This window comes from Staurois parvus, unplaced genomic scaffold (assembly GCF_062004578.1).
Source record: "Staurois parvus isolate SC_StPar_1 unplaced genomic scaffold, SC_StPar_1.0 ptg000059l, whole genome shotgun sequence".
NCBI classification, from domain to species: domain Eukaryota; kingdom Metazoa; phylum Chordata; class Amphibia; order Anura; family Ranidae; genus Staurois; species Staurois parvus.
Window position 1 is genome coordinate 13,534,608 of NW_028317855.1, and position 15,393 is coordinate 13,550,000.

Genomic DNA, 15,393 nt, shown 5'->3' on the forward strand with positions numbered 1-15,393 from the left:
CTGGATCCATCCAGATGACCAGCTGGCTCAGCCTCTCCGCGCACCGCTGAAAGCTTGAGGCCAACTGCCTCCACAGCCTGGCGCTCCAATGATCGCTGGAGGGGCAGAGCAGAGAGCCGGGGACTGACAGTCACAGACTCTACTCACTAAAGACCGAGAACTGAGTGCTCAGTGGTCTTTGATCACTCAGTTCTCGGTCTTAGAGCCCGCGGGGGACAGTTGCAGCATCGAACCAATGCTGAATCCACTTAAACAAGTATGATTTTTTATTTTTTTTTGTAATCCCCCAACTCCTTTATTTTATTGCTTCAAATGTAAAAATGCCAAACGGCAGGCATGTTGTGGTTCATGCAAGTATTTAAGTTGTTTCTAAAAGGAATCCTTAGAAAACCTCTAGGATGTTGGGGCCATGACTTTTGCCCAAGGTGCTGAAACTGGAACATCTACTGCCCACTGAAGTTCCTGTTTCTCCTTGGGTATAGATTTGAAGGCTAAGGTAGTGTCTGCACTTCAACACTGTTGTGACCTTGGAAACATTTAGAGTCAGCTCAGGTTTGATTTAACCCTTTTGCTGCCAAAGCAGTTTGTTGTCCCTGTTCACATTTAAAAAAAAACAAAACATTAATTTAGGCCTGAAGATTAGTTAAACTTCTGAATGGTATATATTTTTTAAAGCAAAAACCCGGAAGAATAAAATGGTGGTACCTTTAAATTTTTCACATCACACAATATTGGCACGACAGTTTATTAAGTGCAGATTTTCAGTAAAACAAAATATACAAAAATTAATTTTGTGCACACAAATGCAATATATTATCAAATTATTCAGTTAAATATGAAATACTGGGGCGTGTCAGGTACATGGATAACCAGCATGTCATGCCTTAAAATTTATATCTGCCCAGAAAACAACATCAGTACCCAACATTTTTTTCATAGGCAACTCTTTTATAGACCCTATAGATCATCATATTGGAGTTAACTGTAAATAGTGACCCTAAAATTATTTTTTTCACTCCTTTGATACATGGCTTAATGTAATGTCGCACAATGGACGTGCTTCCATCTGAAAGCGGACAGTTGGCTTTACACAAATTCCCGGTTACAGTATCTGACATGGCATCGTTGGTAACAGTAAAAAAAGGTTAAAGCCACCCTGTCTGGACACTAAAAATGGCCCATGACGCTAGTACAATTATTTTTGGATGCATCTGTCCACAGTCTACTGGAACTGTTGCCTACGGCCTTACTCTTGGCTAATAATCTCCTCCAAATGTCCAGAATATGGGACTTCATAGCATACTAGCATATTATCAGGCAGCACAAATTGCCCAGTTGGCTTACACCATGGCTGGTGGTCCTGCACCCCATTGGGTATCTATCATTCTCTAAATATACAGTGGGGAAAAAAAGTATTTAGTCAGCCACCAATTGTACAAGTTCTCCCACTTAAAAAGATGAGAGAGGCCTGTAATTGGCATCATAGGTAGACCTCAACTATGAGAGACAAAATGAGAAAACAAATCCAGACAATCACATTGGCTTATTTGGAAAGAATTTATTTGCAAATTATGGTGGAAAATAAGTATTTGGTCAATATCAAAAGTTTATCTCAATACTTTGATCTCTGTCATTGCCAACAAAGGAAATATAACAAACGTTTCCTGTAAGTCTTCACAAGGTTGGCACACAATGCCAACCTTGCTGGTATGTTGGTCCATTCCTCCATGCAGATCACCTCTAGAGCAGTGATGTTTTGGGGCTGTCGCTGGGCAACACGGACTTTCAACTCCCTCCAAAGGTTTTCTATGAGGTTGAGATCTGGAGACTGGCTAGGCCACTCCAGGACCTTGAAATGTTTCTTACAAAGCCACTCCTTCGTTGCCCGGGCAGTATGTTTGGGATCATTGTCATGTTGGAAGACCCAGCCACGTTTCATCTTCAATGCCCTTGCTGATGGAAGGAGGTTTGCACTCAAAATCTCACGATACATGGCCCCATTCATTCTGTCCTGTACATGGATCGGTCGTCCTGGTCCCTTTGCGGAGAAACAGCCCCAAAGCATGATGATGCCACCCCCATGCTTTACAGTAGACATGGTGTTCTTTGGATGCAACTCAGCATTCTCTCTCCTCCAAACACGACGAGTTGTGTTTCTACCAAACAGTTCTATTTTGGTTTCATCTGACCATATGACACTCTCCCAATCCTCTTCTGGATCATCCAAATGCTCTCTAGCAAACTTCAGACGGGCCCGGACATGTACTGGCTTAAGCAGGGGGACACGTCTGGCACTGCAGGATCTGTGTCCCTGGCGGCGTAGTGTGTTACTGATGGTAGCCTTTGTTACGTTGGTCCCAGCTCTCTGCATGTCATTCACTAGGTCCCCCTTGTGGTCCTGGGATTTTTGCTCACCGTTCTTGTGATCATTTTGACCCCACGGGGTGAGATCTTGCGTGGAGCCCCAGATTGAGGGAGATTATCAGTGGTCTTGTATGTCTTCCATTTTCTAATTATTGCTCCCACAGTTGATTTGTTCACACCAAGCTGCTTGCCTATTGCAGATTCAGTCTTCCCAGCCTGGTGCAGGTCTACAGTTTTGTTTCTGGTGTCCTTCGACAGCTCTTTGGTCTTCACCATAGTGGAGTTTGGAGTGTGACTGTTTGAGGTTGTGGACAGGTGTCTTTTATACTGATAACAAGTTCAAACAGGTACCATTGATACAGGTAATGAGTGCAGAACAGAGGAGCCTCTTAAAGAAGAAGGTACAGGTCTGTGAGAGCCAGAAATCTTGCTTGTTTGTAGGTGACCAAATACTTATTTTCCACCATAATTTGCAAATAAATTCTTTCCAAATAAGCCAATGTGATTGTCTGGATTTGTTTTCTCATTTTGTCTCTCATAGTTGAGGTCTACCTATGATGCCAGTTACAGGTCTCTCTCATCTTTTTAAGTGGGAGAACTTGCACAATTGGTGGCTGACTAAATACTTTTTTGCCCCACTGTATATTTCTTGCTCTATTGGCAAATTAATGTAGATTCCCAGGAGGATGGACCCTCCTATCCAGTGCCCTACCTTGTCACTTTCACTATCTATTGGGGATAAGCAGAGAACCAGAAGGCCCCTTCTCTGCATACTCCTGTGCCTCCCATACTAAATAATCTGGAGTTTGAACGAGGCCTGAGATCATACAGTTTTAAATGGTGGATGAATAAAGGCTTCTTACACGTAAGAGACTTCTTTAATGGCAACAAATTGCACATCCTAGCTCATTATCGTTAAGCTTTGTAAATGCCCCCCCGATGAAATCTTTAGATGTACACAGATTGTCATATGTCTTAAAGAAGCTTTGCTTCTTAGAGGGCCCTCTGACATGGACCCTGTTTGAAAAGTCCTGCAATAAGGACAGGTATCCATAGTGTACAGCCTACTAGCAGATCTAAATTTTAAACTTGCCTACCTGAAACTGTGGGAACAAGATTTGAATGTAACTTGTGATCTATCTGAATGGCGTAATATTGCTAACAACCTATGTAAAATCTCTACCAATACAGTCCTGATAGAATCTAAGAAAACTCTTATGCAATTGTACTTGCTGACCAGAATTGCCTGAATGCATCCATCTACAGTGGATATAAAAAGTCTACACACCCCTGTTAAAATGTCTGGTTTCTGTGATGTAAAAAAAATAATTTCATAACTTTTCCACCTTTTTTAATGTAATCTATAAACTGTACAACTCAGTTGAACAACAAACTGAAAACTTTTAGGTGGAGGGAATTAAAAATAAAAAACTAAAATAATATGGTTGCAGAAGTGTGTACACCCTTAAACTAATACTTTGCTGAAGCACCTTTTGATTTGATTCCAGCACTCAGTCTTTTTGGGTATGAGTCTATCAGCATGGCACATCTTTTGTCCGCTCTTCCTTGTAAAAACACTCCAAATCTGTCAGATTGCGAGGACATCTCCTGTGCACAGCCCTCTTCAGATCACCCTACAGATTTTCAATCAGATTCAGGTCTGGGCTCTGCTCTGGCTGGCCCATTCCAAAATTTTAATCATCTTCTGGTGAAGCCATTCCTTTGTTGATTTGGATGTATGCTTTGGGTCATTGTCATGCTGAAAGATGAAGTTCCTCTTCATTTTCAGCTTTCTAGAAGAGGCCAGAAGGTTTTGTGCCACTATTGACTGCTATTTGGAACCTTGACTAAGGCCCCAGTTCCAGCTGAAGAAAACAGCCCCAAAGCGTGATTACTTTGGGACACCACACATGATCCATAGTCCCGTGTTGGCAGCATTATTTTTCTGTGTTTTAAATTTGACTGTTTTTATTTGAATGTCAGTGGCAGTAATGAGAATACTGCTGATTTTAAGATGGGTAACAATCCAGTCTCCTTTTCATTTTGCAGCTCTACTGGTACATCAGAAGGCAAGAATGGAGCGACTTCATCGAGAACTTGAAGTGCAAAAGAAAAAGCTGGATAAACTTAAAACTGAGGTCAATGAAATGGAAAACAATCTCACTCGGCGACGCCTAAATAGGTCGAATTCCCTTTCCCAAATTCCATCAGTAAGTTTTTCCTGTCATCGGAATACTTAATGATCCACGGAGACTTGTTTGTGCTCTCTTTGTGGAATTGTAGTCTCTGAAGTGTGCAATGAAAAGGGACATACTAGTCATTTGTCACTCTAAAGCTGCCTCTATTGGGGAGCCAAATAGATGCTCTGAATATCGCCTTTTCCCAGACATGCATGTCCATTGTTCAGTATATGTAACATAATTTATCTATTGTATATAACCACACCTCTGTGCACACCCCAAAAAAGGAAAACAATATAGACAAGCAGCGGACACAAAAAAAGAGATATCCCTGTCACCAAAATTGTCTAAATAAATGTGTTGTGATCAACCTAAATAAGTAATACCAATGTAAAAATTATATAAACATCAAACAAGTGTAGATATATGAAAAATGTAATTCCTTCCAAATGACAAAGTGCTGATACCCAACACTTCCTCGAAAAAGTGGTAATGGGATGCACGCTTACCAGCTCCCAATGACCGTCTAATAATAAGAATGGTCAAACAGCGCTTATGTGATATCCTCCGTTAATAAGGATACTCCTACAGCTGCCTCGGTAATGTGCAGGAAAACCGCTAGTAGATAATAAAGAATTCTCTCAGTATGGTATTATGTAAGGCAAAAGAAGAGGAGCCCCTCCATATAAAAAAAAAAACCAAGAAACGCCAGGCGCCCTTAGGAGAAGCTGTAAAAACGTCCAGTGTGCATGAGACCTAAATAAGTGTGGAACATGTAATGTGTTCCAGAGGTGAACTTATCCTTTAGAACCTCATATCTAGCATTTGCTGAGTTAATTGCTCAGTTGTTGCCAGAAGGCTAATAGTTGCTGGTTAGTCAGTTACCCAGCCTCACATAGTCTCCCATCTTCATGTGTTAGTGAGGTCAGTCTGTTAGGCAACAAATGTCAGACTTAATGCCTTGGTACTTCATGCGATGTGTATGAACCTGTAATTAGGGGGAACTGGATCCAAACACTGTTGGATTCTTGGATGAATCGAATTTGTGATTGGGGGGGGTATGATATCCCTGGCAAGGCTGCTTCAAATAAACAATAGTGACACAAGGGGGTGCTTTCGGTCAAATACATAGAAAAGGATGATAGAAGGAAATTTTCTGTTTTGGACTCAGATGGCATAGCGTTCCATCGCATAACCCAGGGCTGTCCAGCCTGTAGGCATGTGGTCCAACCCGAAACTGTAAACCGAATATCCGAAGGAATGCCATGTTTAGCATTGTGCGCCCGCTGTGGCTAGCACAGACAAGCAGGGCCCAGGCACATCGGGAGGGATGCTGGGGATGCCATGTTTGCTCTAACACTGGCAGCACATGGAGGGGCTCCTGCTAGCCAAAGAAGTGCCACATGGGGGTGCTGGGGTGGGCTGCAACTCTACCCCCCCCCCCCCACATGATTTAATGCAAATACTTGGATAAGTGGAATGTTGTAGATAAATGATCCATTGGAATTGCACTGTGGGAGGCATTGTCCATATGTGAAAACACAGACCAGTGGGACTTTTATTATGCCTCCAGTATTGAAAACGACAGATGGTTAAAGTTACTTGTGCTATTTTATGAATACAAAAAAATGTATTCGTCCTTATGGACTTTTTAAAGGATTTTTTTTGTATTAATAGCATAAGTAATTGTAATCAGTTGTCATTTTCAACATTGGAGGCATAAATAAAGTCCCATTGGTCTTTGTTTTCACATATGGATGATGCCTCCTATAGCATAATTTAAATGAATCATTTATCTCAACACTCTGCCTATCTGAGTATTTGCAACAGTATCAAATATCGCACTAGTTTTATGTTGCCCTCTTTATACTTTTTCTGCTCATCAGCTTTCCTTATTGTTAGTGTATTTTATGTGTGGCCCCAAGGCCTTTCCTCTTCTTCTAATGCGGCCTAGGAGAGTCAAAAGGTTGGACACCCCTGACATAACCTGATGTATTTTGGAGGCTTCTAAATGCTCTCTTCACTCATAACACATAAAATATGTTTCTTCTTTGTGGGAGTCAGTTCAAGATGTCATGCTCAGTGACAGTGGAAGAAAACAATTTGTGAAAGAGAAATATAAGTCTGCACAGGTGTGATAATTACTAATTCCTGCTTAACCCGTTCACACTGGTGCGACTTGTCATGCGATTTAAAGTTTCAAATTACATGACAAGTCGCACCCTATTGTCAGCAATTTAACAGTTCAAATCGGTGCGACTCTGAATTTGAGGTGCTGCACCAATTTGAAAAAAAGGTTCCTGAACTATTTATTTTGTTATTTCAGGTGTGATTTGCATAGACATCTGTGCATGAAGTCGCACAGATGTCTTATAAGTCGCACCTGAAGTTGCACTGACATGCCACTTTGAAATTGTGCGACTTCAAGTGAAGTCGCACAATTTCAAAGTCTTGTTTGGTGTGAACCCCGGCTAATCCTTGTAATGATTGGCTCTCTAAAGCTGAACTCTAGGCTCAAAAATATTTATTCATATATATTCCTCAATAACGACAAATGTTTGTACCAAATGCCATTGCAAACCAAGATACTACCTTGTAAGAGTAGCAGTGATATCACTGATATAAACGAGGTGGGAACATACAAGACTAAATATCTTTTACAATTAGAGCTCAGTTTCATGCAAGATTACTTAAAGTGGAACTGCACTGCATCTGAGCACCACAAACAAAAAATGCTGTATAATTCATTTTTAATATTCAAAGCAAACTTCCCCATCTATCCATGTTGTCTTTATTTTGCTGAGAAATAATTTTGAAAAACGCCCTCTGGCATTTCTGGCAGTGACCATTTTGAGTAAGGGTAGATGATTCCTGTAGCATTTACTTCATGGAATCCATCTGCCCTTAGCTCAGGCATAGGCTGAGCTGAGAACCATCCTGAAGACTCCTGGGATGTATGACATTATTTGCCTAGGCATGGAAACCAGAAAGTAACTGGGAAAAAAAAACTGTTTAAAACACGTAAATGTGATATAGTTTCCTAAAGGTCAGAAGTAGTCGATGTTGATTGAGAGAGTGAAGTTCCACTTAAAAAAATAAATAAAAATGTGTGTGTGTGTGTGTATATATATATATATGTGTGTGTGTGTGTGTGTATAAACAGTGTTCCAAATTATTATGCAAATTATATTTTTCTCATTTACCTAAATAATTGATGTGAATAACAGTCAGCATAATTCTCATGTTATCAACTATTAAGAGTACAATTCAAATTTTATTGAACAAACCTCCTAATGATAACAGGATTTTTTTAAAACATGAAAAACTTACAATGCACTGTTCCAAATTATTACGCACAGCAAGTTTCAAAACACTTTATAGGTTGTAAAGAACTGAAAATTGTCATTTGTTGTGTTTGCAGCATATTTACTGAAATCAAAAGCTATTTCAGTCAAACTTTTAACAACATTTTAACTTTTTAAACATTTTAACAGGTCACATTACATTTTAACATAGGACCCCCTTATTTGATAGCAGCTTCACAAGTCTTGCATCCATTGAACTTGTGAGTTTTTGGACAGTTTCTGCTTGAATTTGTTTGCAAGATGTCAGAATAGCCTCCCAGAGCTGCTGTTTGGATGTAAACTGCCTCCCACCCTCATAGATCTTTTGCTTGAGGATGCTCCAAAGGTTCCCAATAGGATTGAGGTCAGGGGAGGATGGAGGCCACACCATGACTTTCTCTACTTTTATCCCCGTAACAGCCATTGATGCAGAGGTATTCTTTGCAGCATGAGATGGTGCATTGTCATGCATGAAGATGATTTTATTACGGAAAGCATAGTTCTTCCTTCTGTACCAGGGAAGAAAGTGGTCAGTAATAAACTCCACATACTTTGCAGAGGTCCTCTTTACACCTTCGGGGACCCTAAAGGGGCCAACCAGCTCTGTTCCCATGATTCCGGCCCAAAACATGACTCCACCACTGCCTTGCTGACGTCACAGCCTTGTTGGAAGAGGGTGGCCGTCCACCAACCATCCACTACTCTATCCATCTGGACCATCCAGGGTTGCACGGCACTCATCAGTGAACAGGACTGTTTGAAAATTAGTCTTCATGTATTTTTCTGCCTAATGCAGCCGTTTCTGCTTGTGAGCATTGGTTATTTGTGGCCGAATAGAAAGTTTATGCACAGTTGCAAGACTCTGGAGGCACCAGCAGCTTCAAATATCTGTTTGCTGCTATGTAATGGTATTTTAGCAGCTGCTCTCTTGATCCGATGCATGGATCTGGCAGAAATTTTCCTCAATGTGCCTTTATCTGCACAAACCCATCTGCTCTGAATCGGCCACAAATCTCTTAATAGTGCGATGATCACGCTTAAGTTTTCGTGAAATATCGAATGTTTTCATACCTAGTCCAAGGCATTGAACTATTTCACTCTTTTCGGCAGCAGAGAGATCCTTTTTCTTCCCCATATTGCTTGAAAATGGTGCTCTGCTTAATAATGTGGAAAACTGTCCTTTAGTAGTTTTTCCTTAAATTGGGCTCTCCGGCCAATCTAATTATCACAGGTGTCAGAGATTGTTTTCAGTGATCAAGAGTCCTGACACACAATGCCATCCATGAGTTACACTACAAAAAAAAAAAATTTAATCTTTGTGACACTTAAATATAATTTGCATAATAATTTGGAACGCGGTGTATATATGTGTGTATGTGATTGATATATATATATACATACACACACACACACACACACACACACACACACACACACACGCAAGAAAAAGTATGTGAACCCCTTGGGATTACGTGGAGTTTTGCATGAATTGGGCATAAAATGTGCTCTGAACATCATCTAAGTCACAACAATAGAAGAACACAGTCTGCTGAACATAATACTACACAAACATTAGATGTTGCCATGGTTTAATTGCACATAACATGTAAACATTCACAGTGCAGGGAGGAAAAAGTATGTGAGGCCCTAGCTTAATGACTTCTCCCAGAGCTAATTGGAGCCAGGAGTGAGCCAACCTTGACTCCAATCAGTGTGATGATATTGGATGTGTTGCTGACAGCTGTCCTGCCTTTAAAAAACACACACCTGTTTTGGGTTTACTGGTTTCAAGAAGCACTGTCTGATGTGAACCATGCCTCGCAGAAAAGAGCTCTCAGAAGACCTACGATCAAGAATTGTTGACTTGCATGAAGCTGGAAAGGACAATGACCCAAAGCATACAAGTAATTCAACAAAACAATGGCTGCAACAGCACAGAATACGCCTTCTGGAGTGGCCCAGTCAGAGTCCTGACCTCAACCCAATTGAAACGCTGTGGCATGACCTTAAGAGAGCGATTCACACCAGACATCCCAAGAATATTGCTACACTGAAACAGTTTTGTGAAGAGGAGTGGTCCAAAATTACTCCAGATCATTGTGCAGGTCTGATCTGCAACTACAGGAAACGTTTGGTTGAGGTTATTAATGCCAAAGGAGGGTCAACCAGTTATTAAGTCCATAGGTTCACATACTTTTTCCTCCCTGCACTGTGAATGTTTACATGTTATGTGCAATTAAACCATGGCAACATCTAATGTTTGTGTAGTATTATGTTCAGCAGACTGTGTTCTTCTATTGTTGTGACTTAGATGATGTTCAGAGTACATTTTATGCCCAATTCATGCAAAACTCCACGTAATCCCAAGGGGTTCACATACTTTTTCTTGCAACTGTATATATATATATGTGTGTGTGTGTGTGTGTGTGTGTGTGTGTGTGTGTATATATATATATATATATATATATATATATATATATATATGTGTGTGTGTATATGTAGAGCGCTGAGCGAACTATTGGTGCTTTATAAATACTGTATAATAATAATATGGCACATCAAGATTCAAGTAAGAATGCATATGCCTCTGTAGACAATATTGGCTTACGCCACAATTCATCTTCAAGACAGGGCAACAACTGTGGTGGTTTCAGTAAACAGATCAGTAAATTATTTATATTTAGAAGTCTAACTTCTCTCTTCAAATAAGAGAGATTTTACAATGTTCAGAAAGATTGCTAATCTTGTTAGACTTCTGTGATAATGGAATCCTGTGCCATCAGTGAGCCAGCAACTTGTGTGACCAATAACATGCTATCACGACAGCCTAATCCGTGATTTTTAAAGTAAAAAGTAATGTTCTTTATCTCTCTAGCTGGAAGAAATGCAACAGTTAAGGAGTTGTAACAGACAGCTGCAGATTGATATAGACTGTCTCACCAAAGAAATAGACCTTTTTCAGGCAAGAGGTAAGTAGCTAGGGTAAGGTATAATGTTCTGCTATTTTGTATTTGAAGTGAACAGAATGTCAAGAGCAAAGCATTTCTGCCTAGTGCATGTGGATTAAAGTTCACCTGTCATGAATGTCCTATGGGGATTGGTATTGTTTTTTGTATGAGATTTCCCTGCAGTATTGCAGTCTTGCATTGTTCATTATGGAGCAATTGGGTGAAAGATAGGGAGCCATCCATGTCTCTGTAGTCACCCAGTACATCAGATTTTACCACATTTGTTTACACTGTAGTACCAGATTGGCTGGAAGGAACAGCGTATTTCGACCACTTCAGGGTTATGGGTATAGGAGATACAAACAAAAAGGTTTTCTAGCATATCTCCTACACTCTGGTCCTTGACACCTGCTACAGCTCTCCAGCCCCTATTGCCAGATATACCATATGTCAAAATGCCTGTCATGTTGTGCTCTGCTTGACAGAAGTAGCTATAGCTACTTTTGTGTATGACATGAAAATGATCTCTGCAAGTGCAATTGAGTATTACACTGTAATTTGAATGGGGGCAGGGTTTGAATTGTAGATATGTAGATGCTTCACGGTTTCAGCATAAAAGATTTCATAGTTCACATCTTTAACACAGCCAAAAACCCCACTCTGTGGCCTAGAAATGTACAAAATGCCCTTCTGGCAACACATTCACTAGCCTGCTGACTCGTACAATATGCAGCTCCCTACAAACCATTGTGGCTACTAGGATGAAACTAGCAGCCCTCACAGACCTTGTGTTCCACCTTCGGCCCCTTTCACATGAGGCAGATCCGTTTTGCTCGGCAGGGGATCTGTCCACTAATCCCCTGCTGAGCAGAGCGGGTGGATGACAGGTCTGTGTCTGCTTTGCAGAAACTGAACCCACTCACAGAGCCTGTGCTGCTCTATGGCCAACCGGGTTTAAACAGACTGGCTGTTTAAACCCGGTTGATGAGGTGTTATGGAAGACCAGGATTCTTCAATAGAGGCCTTCAGCTCTTCTGCATTGTTCGGTCTCATGTGTCTCATCTTTCTCTTGGCAATGCCCCATAGATTCTCTATGGGGTTCGGGTAAGGCGAGTTTGCTGGCCAATCAAGCACAGTAATCCTACGGTCATTGAACCAGGTTTTGGTGCTTTTGGCAGCGTGGGCAGGTGCCAAGTCCTGCTGGAAAATAAAGTCAGCATCCCCATAAAGCTTGTCTGCGGAAGGAAGCCTGAAGTGTTCCAACATCTCCTGGTAGAGGGCTGCATTGACCCTGGACTTAATGAAGCACAGTGGACCAACACCAGCAGATGACATGGCTCCCCAAATCAACACAGACTATGGAAGCTTCACACTGGACTTCAAGCATCTTTCAGTGTGTTCCTCTCCATTCTTCCTCCATACTCTGGGTCCTTGGTTTCCAAATGAGATGCAAAAGTTGCTCTCATCAGAAAAGAGGACTTTGGACCACTGAGCAACAGACCAGGTCTGTTTTTCTTTAGCCCAGGTAAGACGCTTCTGACGTTGTTTGTTGTTCAGGAGCGGCTTGACAATACGACATTTGAAGCCCATGTCCAGAATCCATCTGTGAGTGGTGGCTCTTGATGCACTGACTCCAGCCTCGGTCCACTCCTTGTGAAAGTCCCCAACACTTTTGAATGGCCTTTTCCTGACAATCCTCACCAGGCTGCGGTCATCCCTGCTGCTTGTGCACCTTTTTCTTCCACACTTTTCCCTTCCACATAACCTATTAATGTGCTTTTATACAGCACTTTGGGAACATCCAACTTCTTTTGCAATTACCTTTTGAGGCTTTCCCTCCTTATGGAGGGTGTCAATGATGGTTTTCTGCACAACTGTCAGGTTAGCAGTCTTTCCCATGATTCCTACTGAACCAGACTGAGAGACCATTTAAAGGCTCAGGAACCCTTTGCAGGTGTTATGACTTAATTAGCTGATTAGAGTGGGACACTTTGAGCCTAGAATATTGCACCTTTTCACAATATTCTAATTTTCTGAGATTGTGGATTTGGGGTTTTCATGAGCTGTAAGCCATAATCATCACAATTATGACAAATCACGGCTTGAACTATCTTGCTTTGCATGTAATGAGTCTATCTCATATATTAGTTTCACCTTTTAAGTTGCATTACTGAAATAAATGAACTTTTGCACGATATTCTAATTGTTTGAGTTTCACCTGTATACTGCTGCATGTTTGAAATAAAGAACACTAATGCAGCTACTATGTCTAAGGGACTGGCAAGCTACAAGGGTCTTAAATTATATGTATGCTGTCATGTTTGTGAGGAAAATTCAAGTAGTGTGAAAGGCAAAACATCTTTTTTTTTTTTTTTTTCATTTTGGATAGGGTAAGCAAGGGTTACAACCTCCTGTCAGTTGTTTTTTTTTTTTTTTTTTGTTTGTTTGTTTTTTTGCCATCTGTGTCCCATTAAGGAGATTTCCCTTCACTTTCTGTCCCATAGCCAATACAAGAAGTCAGATGAAATCGCTACAATGTGATGGAATCCCAGGGTGTCACGAGAAAGTGTCCCCGTTGGAAATTTTCCCTCAATTACTGTTCTGGGGACAACTCAAAAATTAGGATTTTATTCTACTTTCCCTTTCTATGATAACTGTAAACAGGACAAATAGAGAGGGGGCATCTCCCTAATGGGGGGACACACAACAGTAAAACCTGGCAGGTGTTCTAATCCCTCTCCTCTTTATCCAAAATAAAAAAAATTGCCTTTTAGTTTAAATGTTTGATCACAAAGAAATAACGTTCTTCATTTTATTTCTTTAGGGCCACATTTCGATCCCAGTGCTATTCATAACTTCTATGATAACATTGGATTTCTTGGCCCAGTGCCACCCAAACCTAAAGGTACAGCATCAGTTGGTAAGTTGAAGCAGGGAAATTAATTTTTAAATACAGATATTAACGACTTGCCCTCTGAAGGATTTACCCCCCTTCCTGACCAGGCCATTTTTTTGCGTTGCGGCGCTACGTTACTTTAACTAACAATTGTGCGGTCATGCAACGCTGCACCCAAGTGAAATTTCCGTCTTCTTTTTTTTTTTTTTTTTTTCCCCCCCACGAATTGAGCTTTCTTTCAGTGGTATTTGATCGCCTGTGCGTTCTTTGTTTTTTTTTTTTTCTTTTTTTTGCGCTATAAAAAAAAGACTGACAATTTTGACAAAAAAACTATTTTTTACTTTTTGCTATTAAACATGTTCAGTAAAAAAAAATCAGATTTGGACATAAATTTAGGCCAAAATGTATTCTGTTACATGTCTTTGCTAAAAATAAAATACAATACGTGTAAATTAATTGGTTTACATGAGAGTAATAGCGTTTACAAATGGCGGTATATATTGGGATTTTATTTTTACTAGTAATGACAGCGTTCAGTGGCTTATAGCGTGTCTGCGGCAGGCATTCTGACACTGGGGGGGAACTGACTTGGTGTCACTGACATCCCCAGTGACACTAATACAGTAATCAGTGCTAAAAAAAAAAAGCACGGACACTGTACTTATGGCACTGTGCAGGAAGGGGTTAACATGAGGAGTGATCAAAGGGTTAACTTTGTGCTGTTTTTACTTGTGTCTGTGTCCGTGTGCTTCACTGTAAACACACTGCTTTGCATGGCTGTGCTGTTCATAACCATCCAAAGCAGTGTGCACGAGCTGACAGAGAGGAGAACTGTTTTTTGTTCCTTTCTCCCCGTCGGAGATGCTCAGCAAGCACTGGCGCCGGCAAGTAATCACCGACTGGGACCCGGTGATTGACAGCCGCAAATGGCGCTGTGGGTAGGGTGCCTCGCAAGTGCACCCTACCCGAAAATGCAAAGTCACGTGTATATATACATGATTTTGCACACCCATGTCACCTTGTAGCAGTATTTCTGCTATAGGGCGGTAGTGAAGCAGTTAAGGCTCCACAGCTGTATTTTTTAATATACTTGCCTTTTTTCACCTGTCTTCAGGCTAGTCATGTGATTTGCAGGATGCTTATCAGATATTCTTTACTTGTTAGTCATCGGTAATGCAGTGTGTGGCCCTGACATGTCAGCGCTGCTTCTGCATCATTGATGATTGCAGGGTGCTGTGGTGATGAGGTTTTCTGCTTTTGTTGTTTATAATCCTATTTGGGGGGGCTTTACAAAAAAAAAATATACAGTGAAGGAAATAAGTATTTGATCCCCTGCTGATTTTGAATGTTTGCCCACTCACAAAGAAATGATCAGTCTAAAATCGAATGATAGGTGTGTTGTAACACAGAGACAGAATAGCAACACAAAATTCAGCAGAAATGTATGTTTAACAAATTATGCACTGATTTGCATGTTCATGAGGGAAATAAGTATTTGATCCCCTATCATTCAGCAGGATTTCTGGCTATCAGGTGTCTTTCATACAGGTAACCAGCTGAGATTAGAATCAGTCTCTGAGTGCTGAAAGGGAGTGCTGATAATCTCATTTTGTTACCTGTATAAAAGACACCTGTCCACAGGAGCAATCAATCAGATTCCA

At 40.8% G+C, this 15,393-nt stretch overlaps 1 protein-coding gene across 2 annotated transcripts in view; it reads left to right on the forward strand.

Moving 5' to 3' along the window:
- Window positions 1-15,393, forward strand: part of TAB2 (TGF-beta activated kinase 1 (MAP3K7) binding protein 2) — a 113,244-nt gene that overhangs the window by 85,690 nt on the left and 12,161 nt on the right. For both annotated transcript variants that reach the window (XM_089668625.1, XM_089668624.1), the window contains exons 5-7: window positions 4,414-4,574; window positions 10,764-10,857; window positions 13,661-13,756. In XM_089668625.1, the coding sequence (XP_089524751.1) occupies window positions 4,414-4,574; window positions 10,764-10,857; window positions 13,661-13,756 (351 nt within the window). The remainder of the gene's footprint in view (window positions 1-4,413; window positions 4,575-10,763; window positions 10,858-13,660; window positions 13,757-15,393) is intronic.